Consider the following 15781-nt stretch of genomic DNA (forward strand, 5'->3'; position numbering starts at 1 on the left):
GATGGTATAGACCTGGCCTCTACTTTCTTGATGCCAGTAGCAACCTCCCTCTCCCCCCAACAGCCATGACAACCAAAAGTGTCTCCAGACGGTGTCTCCCGGGGGACAAAATTGCTCCCAGTTGAGAACCACTGACTTAGAGTCACATGCAAGACATAGTGAGTGAAAAAGCAAGTTGCAAAATAAACATAAAGTACAGCTCCTTTTTGTTTAGAAAGAAAAGCATATAATCTGAACTCACAACAATGGTTATATTATCGGAGGTAGGGTTGGAGGAGTAAGGAGGGGGAGTACCTTAACTTTTAACAATTATAAAAACACAAAACAAAATAAACTAAAACGCTTTAGTCAGGAAAAACTAAAAAGAAGATATGCATGTAGTTAAAAGTCTATAGCTAATTGCTAGGGTTGAGTACTAAATATATAAAATTTCCATTTCTTAATAATTTTTGAGTTATCAATTTCCTGTGGAATCCTGGAAAAACGTGTCCCACGTATCAGAACAATCCCCTCTTCCTTGTCTCACTGACAATATTCCCTTCCACTCCTCTCAAAATATTACCTTCTGTGGGTAGGCATCGCTCTGCAGATTCGTTTGACCAAAGTGGATTTTATATCATTAGTCTGTCCTAATTTTTTCTTTATTAGCATTCTACCACACGGTTAGCTACTTCTCTTCCAAAACGCGAATCGTCTGTCCACTCTTCCACACGCTTTTAAAGTCCCGCCACTGCTTGCTCACGTCACTTCCATCCTCCAGTGAAGCCATCTTATTCTTATTTCGCTCTGCATATATGCCTTTCAGAATGCTTTTCAAAAGCCCTTTCAGACTTATTAAACCTAAATGTTTTAAAATATCTCCAAACTTCCAGAGTACAATCAAATTAAGTATTTTAATTCTGGCTGTGTAATAATAAATTAGTTAACTGGCACGGCCACAAAATATGGTTCACACGGCTTGCTCGCGAACAGCTGTTTTGCTGTCTACTCCAATGCCTATGAAAATCAGCACATACAGATACTTGACTGACTCCTCCCGCACCGAGAGCATTTTCAGACAGATCTCATAGCCAAACAGAAGGCCAAGAAGTCTATTTTCCCGGCGTCCCCAGCTCTTCCCGAATTTCACCTGCAACTGATGCTTTTCTCATGGACCTGGTTGCTCGTGAGTTCCTGGTGACTGACAGCCAGGTTTCACCACACTAACACGAACAGTAAATGTTTGTTACTCTGTGCCAGGGTTTGTGCTAAGCTTAACGTGCATTTTCCAAGTCAATCCTCTAAATAGCCTCCTGGAATTAGATGCCATTATACCCGATCTTGGATACGAGAGATTCCACGGGCCACAGAGCTAGCTAGGGATGCTCGAGGGAAAAGCAGTAGGGAGCCATGGTGCCTCAGGGGTGGAGGTGTGTGTGTGCGGACAGGGAACACACGGGTCTCTGGCTCTCCACTGCCACCAGCTCCCTTTAAAAAATGCAGCTCTATCACTTGTTTTTTAAAATTGAGATTCATCATAACATTGCACTAAACATAATAATAATAATAATAATAATAATAATAATAATAATAAGGTTCTTCTGCAGTGGAGGCAGCGTGAAAACCACCCCTGAAAAATACTGGCGGTGGAGCCAAGGCCTTGCCAAAACTTATAGAGCCATCCACATAGTTTTCAAAAACGCTGGCCTTATCTTTCTTGTCCCCATTGGATAATATACCAAGAGCCTCCAAAATATTTTCAAGGAACCGCTGAACCATATAAACGTGCCAGCATGGACCATGCCCCACAGTTATCGGATAACTTCCTATGCGTGAGGATTACAGGATAAGATTAACGGTGAAAATATCTCTTCAGAGATTCGAATTCCTTTAGGGCCACCAATGATTAACAACAGCCTTGGGGAACTTGGTGTTCCTTAAAGACTCAGATCATTTTCCATTAAAAAAAAAAAAAGTTAATCCTTAAAAGATGCTCCCTTTGATCTAAGGATTCCCACTTAAAAAGAGAAAGATGTCAGCCCAGGTTAAAGATATTTATTGAGCACCTACTACGTGCCAGGCCAGAGAAGCCAGCACACCGATGCTCGTATCTTTAAAATTAGAAAGTTACCTTTGTCATTGATTCAAACATCACTCTAAACATAATTTAGAATGGACTAATAAATTTACTATGACGAAGTGTAGGCAAGAATAATTCATATTATATACTCTTTCGAAATAGCTCAATTTTTCATAGTAGCAATGACATGATAAGGAAATGTATAACCATGGATATACATTTCTTATCCATTCTTAGGATATAACCCCCCCAAATTTAATGCCATTTATAAATCATTACTTCTGTTATTAAAGTCTTGGAAATTTTACTAATGATCAGTGACAGGCAAAGCAACTAGTGGGTTATAAAAGGTTGCAGGAACTACTTTAATTATTAGACAAACACAATGAAAGTCACCTTGGGGAAGGGGAAGGAGTGTCTAAAGCCTGTGTCTTGTCTGCATAAACAGAAAACATGTACGTAAACAAATAACGATATTAAATTATGATAAAGAAAATAAATAGGTTATACCAAAAAGTGTTTGTGGGAGGGTGATGCCATTTGATTGGGTCAGTAGCAGAGGCCTCTTAGAGATGACATCTGAACTGAAGCCTAAAGGATGAAGAGGAGCCAACCATCAAATGAGGGGACAGCACGTTCCAAACAGAGGGAACAGCATGCGCAAAGTCCGAGGCGGGAGAGAGCTTGGCGTGTGTGAGAAAGGGACAGGGGGCCATACAGATGGCAGCGGGGCAAGCACAATGGAGAGGTCAGTGCGGTGGGCCTGGGAGGTGGGAATGGGCCAGATGATGCCCAGTAGGGATATCAGGGGATGCTTCCCTGAGGAGGTGACCCATTGAGCTATGGTGTAAAGGGGAGTAGAAGCTAACGATGCCAGAGATGAAGGAAGAGCATCCCAGGCAGAGAAGGTCATGTGCAAAGGCCAGGGGCGTGAGGAAGCGCACCATGGGAAAGCAAAGGAGAGCGAGGGTTGCTGGGCCGGGAAGAACAAGGCTGCCCGTGAAACCGAAGAGGCAAGTAAGGGCCACGAGGTGACACGTCCTGTAGTCTGTCCTAGGAAGTCTGGATTCTATTCAGTGTGGAAGGGTGCCACTGAAAGTTGAAAGGCTTGGAATATGTCTAATGGGGTTATGCATTCCAATAAATATTAACTGGTCCTACCTCATGGGCTACCCATCTAAATCAACTGTGGACAATCTGATTTAAATATAAACATAAATATATAGCTAACATCTCAACCTGTGTTCTGAAGAGTCCCCAAGGATTAATTTCTGCATTCAGAGAAGGTCACCAGAATGGGAAAGCCTTGAACTTCTAACAGGAAGTGCAATGCCTTCTCTTGGCCTGTAAGTACGATTCGACAAGGCTGGAGTAGTTAGTGGATGTCTTGGTGGGGGAGAGTGCTTGTCTTCTCTCTCCACCTGCTGAAAGAACCTCTTTGTTGTTTGTTTGTTTATTTTTAAACAGGAAACCAAGGAATGGATATTTCTGGTACTGGTCCTTCATTTCCTTACATTGCCTGAAACCCGGTTTATTATTGAACATTAATCATTTGAGTGAGCTGTTAAAATCTAAGTCATTTTATATGAATAAAGGAAACTTTAGTTCACTAGCATAAATGAAAAACTGAGGTCACCCTTGTTCAATGGAAGACCAAATAAACATTACAGAATAAAAATAACACCGCTAGCATTGTCGACATACAGGGCCCTAAGGTTCTGGGCGGGAGTTTTTGCTTTCTCTTATTGAAAAAGGACCAAAGAGAGGTGTGAAGGACGTGTTAGACCCAAACTGAGACTTCCTCCTTGACTTAATCAAGACTGGAAAACCCGAAAGGTTTAAAGCATCCTTACTGAGTAAATCGCTATCCTACATGAGCACATCCACACTCTACGTAAGGTATGCGAGGGTTTGGGGGGTGGGGCGGGGAGTGGATACAGTTCAGTCTTATTTCCTAAGCCAAGAAAACCCAACTTCCTGTATAAACTTCAACTCTTTCTCATTCATTCTTTCATGCCAGTTCCTCCGCGCCATCCTCAGCATGGGGTGGGGGTGGGGGTGAGGGTGGGGGCTTTTCTTTCCCAGCCCTGGCATTTATCTTTGAGCTGCCCACATCCTCCTGCACTGTGGTGGTGTTTCTTTTGCAAATGTAAGACGTGAGCTTCCAAATTAATTGTTATTTTAAATATCACCCTTTATTTTTCTATTTTATCTATTTTTATTCATTACAATGGTGCTTACTTCACTGGGTTGATTTTATCATACACATTTCTTAAAAAATCTAATAAACAAATGAGTTTAATTTACCCTTCATCTACGTTTACAAGTAAATATTCTCTATCATGATCTAAAATTAGGTTTTCATAATAGAAGATAATGTCTAATTAAGGAGAAATCACCCAAACATATTAAACAGTGTGACTAAATACATTTTTACCGTGCTGGTATTTAAATCAATACTTCTTGAGAAATGGAATAATTAAACAATTATCAGTAATAAAAATTGCTTTATATTAATAAATACCAGAGAACTACAAAAATGGAATTAGGGGCCAGTAATTTTACACTCAATTATTGTTATGTTCAATAGCTATGTTATAATTTTATTTCCAAATTAACAACGATCAATCAATAATTATGCATAGCTACTATATTCCTAACCCCAACAGACCTCAAAACAAATGTAGTTATGCCAAAGGCATGCCGATGATAATTACAGACCTACATACCACAAACTTTTAACTTCATCAAAATATCTGCACTGAAATAGATAATTTTTTCTTAATAACTACTCTCAAGGTTATAATCAAACATACCTACATGGGAACATTTTGTGAAAAACAGTCTTCTCAAAAGTTAATTAATGGTTTCTTAGCAAAATAAAATTTTCAAGAGTTTATCATAAAACACTTAATGGTATTTTACTCATATGCCCTATAACTCCTTTGTTTTACCAAGAAGTCAGCGCCACGCTTACTTTACTGAGTCCTAAATTAAAATTTTAAAGATTTCCACTTTTACAGCTGTTTGTATTTTAAACTCCCCCTTCTCCATTTTTATTTAGTGGTCAACGCATGCTCTTAATAACAAATCCGTATTCTTTCATTGTCTTTTCGTTTATTCATGTATATGGTCAACAAATAAAATATGGAGACACATTGTTCCAGGCCAAGGGTGACAGCAATAAACAAGACAGGGGAGGGGAGAGGACAGGCCATTAAATAAGCGAAGGAGGCCATCGCAAAGGGTGACGGGTACTATGAGCAAGAGGAAATGGGGCACCGGTATGACTCTCATGCCTCTACAGGAATGTTTGAGTCACCGTGCCAGTTTTATTCGTGAATCCGAGTGATGAAAAATGGTGTCTCTGCTGTCCCTGAATGGCTGGCAAGTATGGTGATACCCGTGTAGTAGATAACTGTAGGATATATGTGCTAAAGACAAGATACAGGGAAATAAATCGTGGCTTAACTTTCTAACAACACTTTTCCTTGAATGTAATAAATCAAGCAAGTAATCATGTGTCACACTTCACAATAGCTAATTGGGTTTAGCAGAAGTTTGGAACATACTCCTACTTAACTAGATGACCCTAAAGCTAACTCAGCCTTAAAGACAACATTCATATGTTCAAGGTCAGTAGGTATTTACAGACCAAGAATAAAGACTTCTTATTTTAAGCTATGTATACTACAAGGCTATTTGCTCCACAAAGAAAGGCAGCTCATAAAAATGTCCATGGCCTGGGCATTTCAAGCACACAGTTGTCAAGGTATAGTGACAGCTAAATTCAAGTTGACTTTTGACGCTAAGAACCCATTAGCCGTCATCAGACTGTGAATTTTGGTAGCACGTGGAAGAGACACCGGTAATCAAAGAAACGATTTTGTGAATAGTATCATCAGTCTCTAATTATTAGGAATAAATCATAGCACTTAGTAGGCGCTCAGTAAATATCTGCTGAAAGTTAATACAGTGTCAGTTTCATAATCTGGGCTTTGAACAGACAGGTCCCAGCCCATTCAAACGGAGTTTTTTGCTTACATAAGTTGGGCCTTTTCTATTGTTAACTTACGATAAAAATATGTTGGGGCCATAACTTGACCAAAAATTAGTATTACTGAAGTAATCATTCAGTCTATAGGAAAAATTGTTAGTTTCCCCCAATGGCTAATGGTGATCACCTATAGAACTCAGCTCTGCAGACTCCATGACAACGGCGTGAACGTGTTCATAACGATAATCAGGACTTGTTTTAATAGAACGTTCCATGCATTAAACACATTAATGACCCATGAAATAACTGTTTTATCTGTAACACATTAAGCAACGTTGCTAAAACAACGTATTAATTGAAAGTCTGCTAGTTCTCTTAATGCAAGATTTTAAAAAGTATACAAATGGCATGCCAGTCATTTTACAAAAACAAAAATGATTCAACTTCAAAATTAGAGCCATACCAAATGATCGTATAAAAAAAAAAACAAAACTTCTAACATAAGCCTGGTGATTTTAGACGTGTTATTTTTATATATTCCCTTTTTTTTTTTCTGGTCAAAAATGACATCTGTCTAGATGATGACTTATGAGTCTTATGAATATTTTAGAAGCTTGTAATTTGCTTCGCTGCATGCTTATCTGCTATGGGACATTGTTCTCTCTTTTTCTCCTTCCTTAACAGGTACAGAGACTACCATACTTAAATAGCCCTTCCTTACTTCCATCTTTTTCAATTTTCTAATACTATGTTTGACATTTCTAGAGGACCAGTGTAGCATTTTCGATAAATACATGCTATCCCAATTAAATCCAAAACATATCAAACAGAACAGGTCAGTCCTCTAAACACGAACTATAACGTACGAAGAAAAAGTATGTGAATTATCAGTGTGTTTTATAAATTCTCTTTCTGGGGGGCATACAAAATATCGGACTGGAGACAATTATTTTACTGTCTGTTTCTTGGATATCAAAGAGAATTTTGAAATTCATCAAAGCTAACCTTCTGTTATGTACAACAGGCTAAGCTGAAAAGAATGTTAACAAGTTCAATTTCCATTCAATCAGCACTACTGCTCTCTGAAATGTTTCATTGCAGGAAAGAAATAAAAATAATCTATATGGTAATTATGAGGATGAATCCCCCAGTAACTTCCAGCTACATGAAAGGTCAGTTCTATTCAAGATATTTTATCAGTCCCCTGCACAAACTCCTGTCCTGTCATTTTAAATCTGAACAGCATTTTATTTTCCCATTTACAGCTACCTGCAGAATTAAGTACTTAAGCCAAATAAGAAAAAAAAAAAAAAAAAAAGAATGTTGAATGCTGGCAAAGGCTATAATAGCATAGAGATAAATCGTTCAGCTGCTCTGTCTCAAGCCTCTGGGGCTGCAGATTTTTCTTCTCCTGGTGCACTGTGGGTATTCAAAACTTGTTCAACATGATTTCATTTCATTTCAGGCACTGCCTGAGAAAACTAAATTACAGAATCAATCATACAGAAGGTCAGAGTGAGACTTCATTACAAGTATTGCATGCTTGCATGAATATCTTTCATTTATGACTGACCCAATATGTCACAATAGCTGTCTAGTAAAAATAATCCACTTTCTGAAATTGATGTACTACTGATGTCAGTGCTACTTGCTGAGCAGATTATAGAGAGGTGTTAAAAAAAGAAAAAAAAAAACCCTTCGGCACGCGCGTTGTAGATTTTTCGGATTGCAATCTTCTGTAGATTAAAATAATTTCCAGATGATCACCTGGACTGACAATAATGCTTAGAGGTAAGGCATTTTTAACCAGAATATACTGTTGATGTCTACTTGCCAACCACATACTGCTTTAAAAGACACGTATGCACAACAAGCAAATCGAGGCTGTTCTTTGAAGTCACAAACACACCCACTTTCAATTTTTCAACAACTCGCTTTTGAATACGAGAGCATTATTTGCATATTTTGAAATGTGAATGCTAATCATGGGTCTCGTTTTAATCCCCCCTTTTTGTTCCTCCTTTCTGTTTTTAAATATAATGGCATAAATTTAAGGAAGATAAACATATCGCGCTTGTTGCCAACAAAAATGCAGCTCATCAGTAATGTGACAAACTGTCACTCTAAAGGAAAACCAATGAAACTCTGAAGAAAAGCTGGTTCGATACAACATAAACAAGCTGGCTTTTTTTTTTTCCTTATGCGATAGTCTTAATTCACCATAGCAATCCTTCACGGCCAGCCATATTCATTTGGAAAATAAAACTTCTTACTTGCATAAGGTATGAAATATCCATGCACACAGAGACGCCGAATGCATGATGTATAAAGTATTATTTATTATTTTCCTGATGACCTTCCTGAGGGAACACTCCAAGGAGCTGCCATGGAGTATTACGACGTAGCCAGCCAACTCGGTGCCCAGAGGGAGATATAGAAGAACCTTGACATAGCCTATTTTTAACCATGCCTCTGGCGATTCTGAATTCAAGTTTATAGGTGAACATGGCAGGTAGTACATAGAACAAAGCCAACGACACATTGTATTCATCATAATTCTGTCCTAGTACATTTTATTTTTTCCAACATTTGTGATTTAAAATCCCATGACATTTCTTCAAGGTGAAATTCTACTAGAATTTTCAACAAGATGAGGTTGTTTCGAGCCAAAATAAATATCATTCGGGGTTAGCAAAACTTCAGAAAGGCACCAATAAATGTGATGAGATCCACATTTAATACCATGATGACAGCCTGCACTTAGCTTAAGTACTTATACTTTTAAAAATCAATGAAATAATTCAACTGCTTTAGTGATTAGCAATACATTACAAAAGCAGCATTAAAAATTGAGTCCTCTCTCCCAAAGCCAGTCCGTGAAAGCATTGTTCTTTAAGTGTATGTGAATATCATAATTATTTTATGATTCCATCTTTAGTTCTTTCCAATATAGTAAATTCAATTGACCATGAAATGAAATTTCATAGTCAAAATGCCTCCTTTACACTTTTTTATAGCAGCAATAACAGTTTTATAGCTTTAAGGCAAGGTAATTCATCAGATGTTTAATTTAAAGGCAGATTCTTATATTATTAATAAATATTTACCAATTTAATAAAGTACACATTCTAGCGCGCATTGTATGGTCTTTTAACTATTTCCACAACTTTAATGAGCCTCATCGAGCATCTATGAATAATGGTGAACCCTGGCAAACTCCCTTGGTGACTAAACACCCTTTTTATTTTTATTATTTTTCCAGGCACAACACCACGAGCATGATCGTAGAGCAACAGATACAGAACCCTCCCGTCCAGTGTCAAAGGGACAAAAATGTAAGAAAGTCCACAGGAAACAATTATTTGTGATGGCGGGGAACGTTTATGAATACTTAATGACCCTTTCCCGACCGTTGACTGCATTCTTTTCCAACAAAAAAGTAAAAATAAAAAAAACCTTGATATTCAGCTCAAACACAAAAGATCACAGGCAAAGAAAATTATGTTGCCGCAATCTTATTTGGGAAAGCAATCTTATATTTCAGAGAGCGCGCAGAATCTCTGCACTGCGAATCCGCTACATATTTTGCAATCGTCTGCTGTCATCGGGGAAATTAACAATGAAATCGGTAAACACCACTGGCATGGCCTAATGTGCAGAGAAATATGTAAACAAGCAACAGGATTTGTTTTTTGTTATACCAACACATCTGTTTCATTTTATCGGGGTTAAAAAAAAAAAAGAAAGAAAGAAAGCCCTATAAACTATTAATCTCGTTTTAAAATGTCTGCTTAGTACCTCACCTAGATAGACGTGCATGCTTTACAGACTATGGTGGAAAAACAAAACAATCCCAGCAGAAGACTTTAAAATACTTAAGAGGATTTACTCTGGTGATTGCTGACTATAATTGCACACTAAGAAAAAGAGAACTAAAATTATTGCATTAGTAAACTTGGCTCTCTGGAGTGCCTTATTGGATGTCGATGACAATAAATAAGACAATTAGGTATATTCCACACCATAAGCCACTCTCGATTTTCCTCTGCTGGTTCTGAGCAATCATTTTTTTCTCCCTGTCTCTGTATCACAGTTCGTTATTTCCTTTGAGGTAGTGGCAGATCGTGTATCATAAATGTTATGTCATAATCCAACAAATGCCAAAGACCTAGGCACCTGATAAGAGCTTCCATCTCTAAAATCTCACCTTGAACTTTCAACTCAAGTACACCCCTTGGTTGAACCAAAGGCAAGGGAAGACTGGCTGTTTCTAAAGCAATGAATCAGACTCCTTAAAAATCGTTTCAGATCACAAAGATCTTGTTGGGTCATCCTCTTTCACGTAACTATCAACCAACGCAACACCCTCTTATCCAACACCAAGGCGTGATCTAGCACCTGCGTTCGTGCAGCACCAGGAAGCACAACACCCATGTCCACCGGCAGCTAGGCAGGAGCACGTACGTTCAGAACACGGGCTCTCAGATCGTCACCGCGAGAAGAGCGAAGGATAAAAAGAAACTCCCAAGCAATCAATTGGCTGCCTACCATATGTAACCCACTGCTATGAAGCACGCCATCTTGTTCCACGAGATTTCTTGAGATTGTAATGGAAGGAAGATCCAGGCTCTGTGGGGGAAACTGGGGTGTGAATTCACTTCCCTGGGAAGGCACCGGGTCGCCGAGGCCTTGAAAGGGGAGAAGCACATCCGGCATGCCCAGGGCGGGCTCTGACTCTGGAGGAGGCGTGATCGGGGGGATTTCGAACTCCTCGTCCCCGAGGCTTGGCGTATGGAATGTCTGCTAGAAGGAAACAAAATACAGATATCTTCATAGTCTGTTCCTATATCTTATTTCTCCCTGGAGGGAAAAAGAAAGATTTTGCATGAAAATACGACATAGCTAGGCCAAATATTTATCTCTCCAATGAAAACATCTTAAACCCAGATTTCCATATATAAAGTTTTGCTGATCATTCTGATTAAAGATTTAAGTCTCATTATCATATGGTTTTAATGGAGTATCAGTATTAACAGTTTTTTAATGCGTACTTAATTAGCAACATCTGTCTTTGTTGTTAGTGGGAGCATCAGCGACATTAGATTTGGCTATATAACAAATTGCCACTTTATTGATATGTGAGTGAAACAGCTCAAACCGCTTACATTATCCACATGCTTCATAAAATGCTGACGGTTTTTAGTGCACATACGCATTAATCCAGAAGTGAACATTACACATATTTACTTTCTGTCACAACATATAAAACAAGTCATATTAAATTTGTGGTTTGCTTCTTAAATTTCCTTACTGGTATATTCCCAAGTGTGTTGAATGCTTCTAGGGAAAGTGTTCCTGTTTGTAATACATTTTATATAAGGCCTATCGGAGCATATAGGCATGGGTTCTAGGGCTTTTTTTTTAAACTATAAGAAGTTATTTTCTTTCATATAAAGATTCTGATAAGTATTTATCAGAATATTTTTCTGACAGTCCTCAACTTTTAAAGACTGCAGAACGAGCACAGAGATACACTGACATAGATGATACTAGTTCCATTGATACTGCTCACTTATCAGAGTAAATAACGTACTTTTCTTCACTGCTACTTAAGATTCTCAAAGACAATATTTCAAAATACAGCCTTGTGATGTAAATCAGGGCTTCCTTGTTCAACCCCACTAACCATCTTTCTTAAGCTAGAACTTGGATTTGGGGGGGTCAGGATCTAGGATATTATTCTTGGTAGGGTGAAGCGGTTGGAGAATATTTCTTATTTCCAGCTCAGAGGGTCCAAATTATAGTTCATTCATTCATAGGAATATTTTTTGAAGAATGAACTAGTGCAAGATAATTTGAATTTTTATAACAGTCAAGACAACGAATTTAGAGCTGGAAATCATCATCCTTCAAACTAGCAATTGATGATATAATTTAACAACCACCTGAGAGAAAACAGAAACAAACTGAAGGAAAAAAAAAAACCAAAAACATTTTCTCGCATACAGAAACTGTCAACTGTTATTTTTATCTCACTAGAAATAAAGAGGTCACAAGCTATGGGAGTCCATGGCGGACAACTGAATTAACATCTTGAGATTCTTAGCAGGCTCAGGATATGCAAAACATTACAGCCCAATAACACATTTAAAAGCTAGAATGAAATATTCGATTTTCTGACATATTTATTCTAATAATGACCCCCAAAAGGTGTTGATTTCTTACTGCGGTACCCTGAGTTCTCAAACACAAAGGGATGGATTGGCTGCAAACGTGGCTGGCTAATGAACGTAACCCTATGGCTGCATTTGCTGTTATTTTGGCACTAATGTGGTCTAGTAACAGATGCAACTGTAATTTGTGACTCATTTGCTACCCCATTACTGCTTAATGAAATCTAACATATCACATTAACAATACGGATAAACACTCATTCTTGATATGTGGCATTTGGCTGTTTTCATTACCACTGTAATTAACACTTGAAATATTATTTCAATAAATATTTAAAGTACTTTAAAAAATGGTCAGGGTAATCATGACACAGACAGAAAACACAAAGCAAACGTGTGAATTTCAAACTCGGAGCATCCCAGTTCTCATCGTGTTATCTATAGGGCAATATCTATGGGGAGGAGAATGGTTTCCGGCACATTGTCGACTACACAGCATCAAACCTCCAGTCTTCCTGCATTAGTTCGCACTCATTAAAATGTTAAAAAAAACAACAACAACAAACCCACAAACAAACAAACAAACAAAAAAACCAACAAGTTCACTTTTAATGCAGTGATTGGGAAATCAGGCACATGCTATAATGTGGTACAGTAACATTAATTTGGGCTTTGTTTTTTGTTAAAAAAAAAAAGACGTACAGCGAAATCATTATACTAGAATTCCTCTTAAACTTAAAAACAAAAACAAAAAAAAAACAGCTTATGCTAGGCAGTCCAAACGAAGGGGGTTTTCATTTTTACTTGTGTTAAGGAATAAAGGAGCTATCTTATATATAATATGTCCCTACAGTATAATTTTTTAAGAGACAAATTAATTTTAATTAGCATTTAGTATATTATTATATCATAACCTAATAAAACAATACAATAAAATTCTATTACAATATCTAACCAAGGAAATGCTAAAATCTTAAACCACTTTTAAAGAGAGGTAGTATGTTAAATATAAAGTTTAGAAATACCTTGGAGAAAAAAGTACCCAAAACACTGGCTAGTTGAGATTTTTATAAAAATAACCATGTACGGCACCAACAAAAAAATATATTGACTTCTGCACACTACGCCATATGACCAACATCGGATTAATCATTTAGAGTTTCTATGATTACTTCTTACAGATATTGACTTTTCGGTGTTTGCCTTGAACATGTTAAAGTAGTGTGTACATGGTTAAATACCATCTGTACTGAAATGTTCAAAACATTTGTTCCTTTTGATAAAAATGCAAATCTGGAGAACTGTTGTATCAACATATAACAGCCAATGTCTGACACGGTGAATTATCACAGCTGGAATTAAATTGTCTCTGAGCAGCTGCTGGCAGTAGAGCTTTCATCAATGTTTGATTCAAATGTAGGGGAAAAAAAAGCCCTACAGAATGAAACATCATGTTGTCCTTACAGATGGGGTTTGTGTTCATTATCACAAACAACACAGCAGCCAGTGCCAAACAATTTTCCCTTATCTAGGCTGTCTTCTTGGTTAGAGAGATGATGGTCACTGTAAAAATGATTGATCTATGAATACCCTTAATTCTAGATTCCTCATTTTTTTCCCTAATAATTTCTCGACGTTAATTTCTTCCATACTGCTTGCCTCCCCCGTACCAAGATCATTTACGAAGCCATTAGGATTTTGACTCTCTGGGGTCAAGCTAGTTCAGTTTCCTGTATTTGAATGTATTTTGCAAGATGAAGATTTTTTTATCGCAGAGACCGCCAAGAGGAAATGCTCCATTTGGACCAATTTCAGTTCTGTTTGTTCTTGTTTTAAAATCTTAGATCTCACACAGTCTACCATTTTTAGGAAACCATTTTCTTGATCGAATCAAGATCGAGGTTTTCCCGGAGGGCAGGCCCCATGAGCCCAGACAACAGCCCTATGTCAACGAGTAAGAAATTCAGAAAAAATAGCAACGAGAAGGTGTTCGTTCCCATTTGCTCCGAAAAACTGTAGACAAACCCAAGGCCAACATGGTGCTGCCTTTACATTCCATCACTCAGTTTTCCCAGCAATGCCTACGTCTTAAAGAATGCCTACTCATTCATTCATTCATTCATTCACTCATTCAACAGTTATTGAGCACCTACTATGTGCTAGGCACTCAGCTGTGTGGATCTAACAAAAACCAAAACACTCATTTCACATCACTTCCATCGAAGACCCAAGAAACTATAACACTCTTCTGCCCAGTCGTTTCTCAAACCATGGCGACTTTAACGAAATTATCCCCAGAGTTATGCGAAGTTCAAATATTTTCTATTTGAACTTACAAGCTAGGTTCCAAAATAACCACTTATTTGCTTAGATACTAATATAGTTTGGATAGATATTATAGACTTTCTTATACATTTACTTTTGTTTGCATGTGTGATTCTTTTCGTCAAGAGATGTGTGTTAATTACTATCGTTCATAACAGCCTATGGACAAGCACCTACCAGATTATTTTATCTCCAATAGGTTTTTTTTTTCTAATTTCTCCTCCAAAATTGTTACCTTATGCCACATAAGAGATAAATTTGATATTCTCAGCCCTATGTCAAGCCTTTTAAATGGTCTAAATCACACACAAAACGTGAACAGACACGTCAAGACAGACTTACCTCACTGGCTGCAAAGAAAGCGTTGTTTGCCTCAGCCATATTCATGTAGTTATTGTTATTTGCAAACTGAAAGAAAACAGATTGTTTTAGGTTACCATGCAGCATAATAAAGAATTCTGGTGGTTTACTTAATATTTCATGGGATTTGGAAAGAATGCTGGTGTTAAGAGATAAAAGAGTGATTTTACTGAGAACCGTGACAGGTTTCAAAGCATCATGCTATACATACTATGTTGTCGGCTGGTTCCCCTCAGAAAAATAAAGCACAGAGTTAAGCTACCTCGATAATTCCAGAAAATAGTGTTTCTCATTGAGACTAATGACAAAGGGAGACAATTACAAACATTTGGCCAATGGGTCACTAGTGGGTGTTGTTGACTGACGTGGCATTTGTCAGAGGTTAGAAGAGTGTCCCCCCCCCAAAATCACCTTGACACATTTTTAAAGCATGTTGGGATTTCATAGCTTACTTTTCAAGAACAGATGTCACAAGTGTGGGTAGGTTAAAATGTGAATTAAATGGAACAGAATCCAATTCCCAGGACGCGGATTCCATTTTCTAGTGAATGGGGTGTGGCGTGAATATAAATAAATAATAAGACCAAAGAATATTTTTTTTAAATCTCCAGAGTTTAAAATGATATCTATATCCATCAGAGCTGTTGAAAATAGTGATATTTAATCTCTCAATGTAACATTAAGTGCAAAGAGGTTTAAAAAATAAGTGAGATCCTATGAACATGGCAATTTTCGTTTAATCCCCTAACACAATAGGCCATTCATACCATCACGAATAAGACTGTATCAGCATCTCAGACATAAGCTCTTTACTTCATGAGACCTGTTATCAAAATGTAAAACTTAGATTTGGGCAGAAAATGCATT

At 37.6% G+C, this 15781-nt stretch overlaps 1 protein-coding gene across 2 annotated transcripts in view; it reads right to left on the bottom strand.

Moving 5' to 3' along the window:
* TOX3 (TOX high mobility group box family member 3) overlaps nucleotides 1-14958 on the bottom strand; it is a 27966-nt gene extending 13008 nt beyond the window's left edge. Inside the window, exons 1-2 of one of the 2 annotated variants that reach the window (XM_025044562.1) lie at nucleotides 14897-14958; nucleotides 10605-10856 (exon numbers count right to left, since the gene is read on the bottom strand). In XM_025044562.1, the coding sequence (XP_024900330.1) occupies nucleotides 10605-10856; nucleotides 14897-14941 (297 nt within the window). In that variant the 5' untranslated portion in view covers nucleotides 14942-14958. Of the gene's footprint in view, nucleotides 1-10604; nucleotides 10860-14896 lie in introns of both variants that reach the window. The other variant, XM_025044561.1, reaches the window with a different exon arrangement.
* Nucleotides 14959-15781: the final 823 nt, after the last annotated feature.

The sequence above is a fragment of the Pteropus alecto genome, unplaced genomic scaffold (genome assembly GCF_000325575.1).
Source record: "Pteropus alecto unplaced genomic scaffold, ASM32557v1 scaffold123, whole genome shotgun sequence".
Taxonomy (NCBI): domain Eukaryota; kingdom Metazoa; phylum Chordata; class Mammalia; order Chiroptera; family Pteropodidae; genus Pteropus; species Pteropus alecto.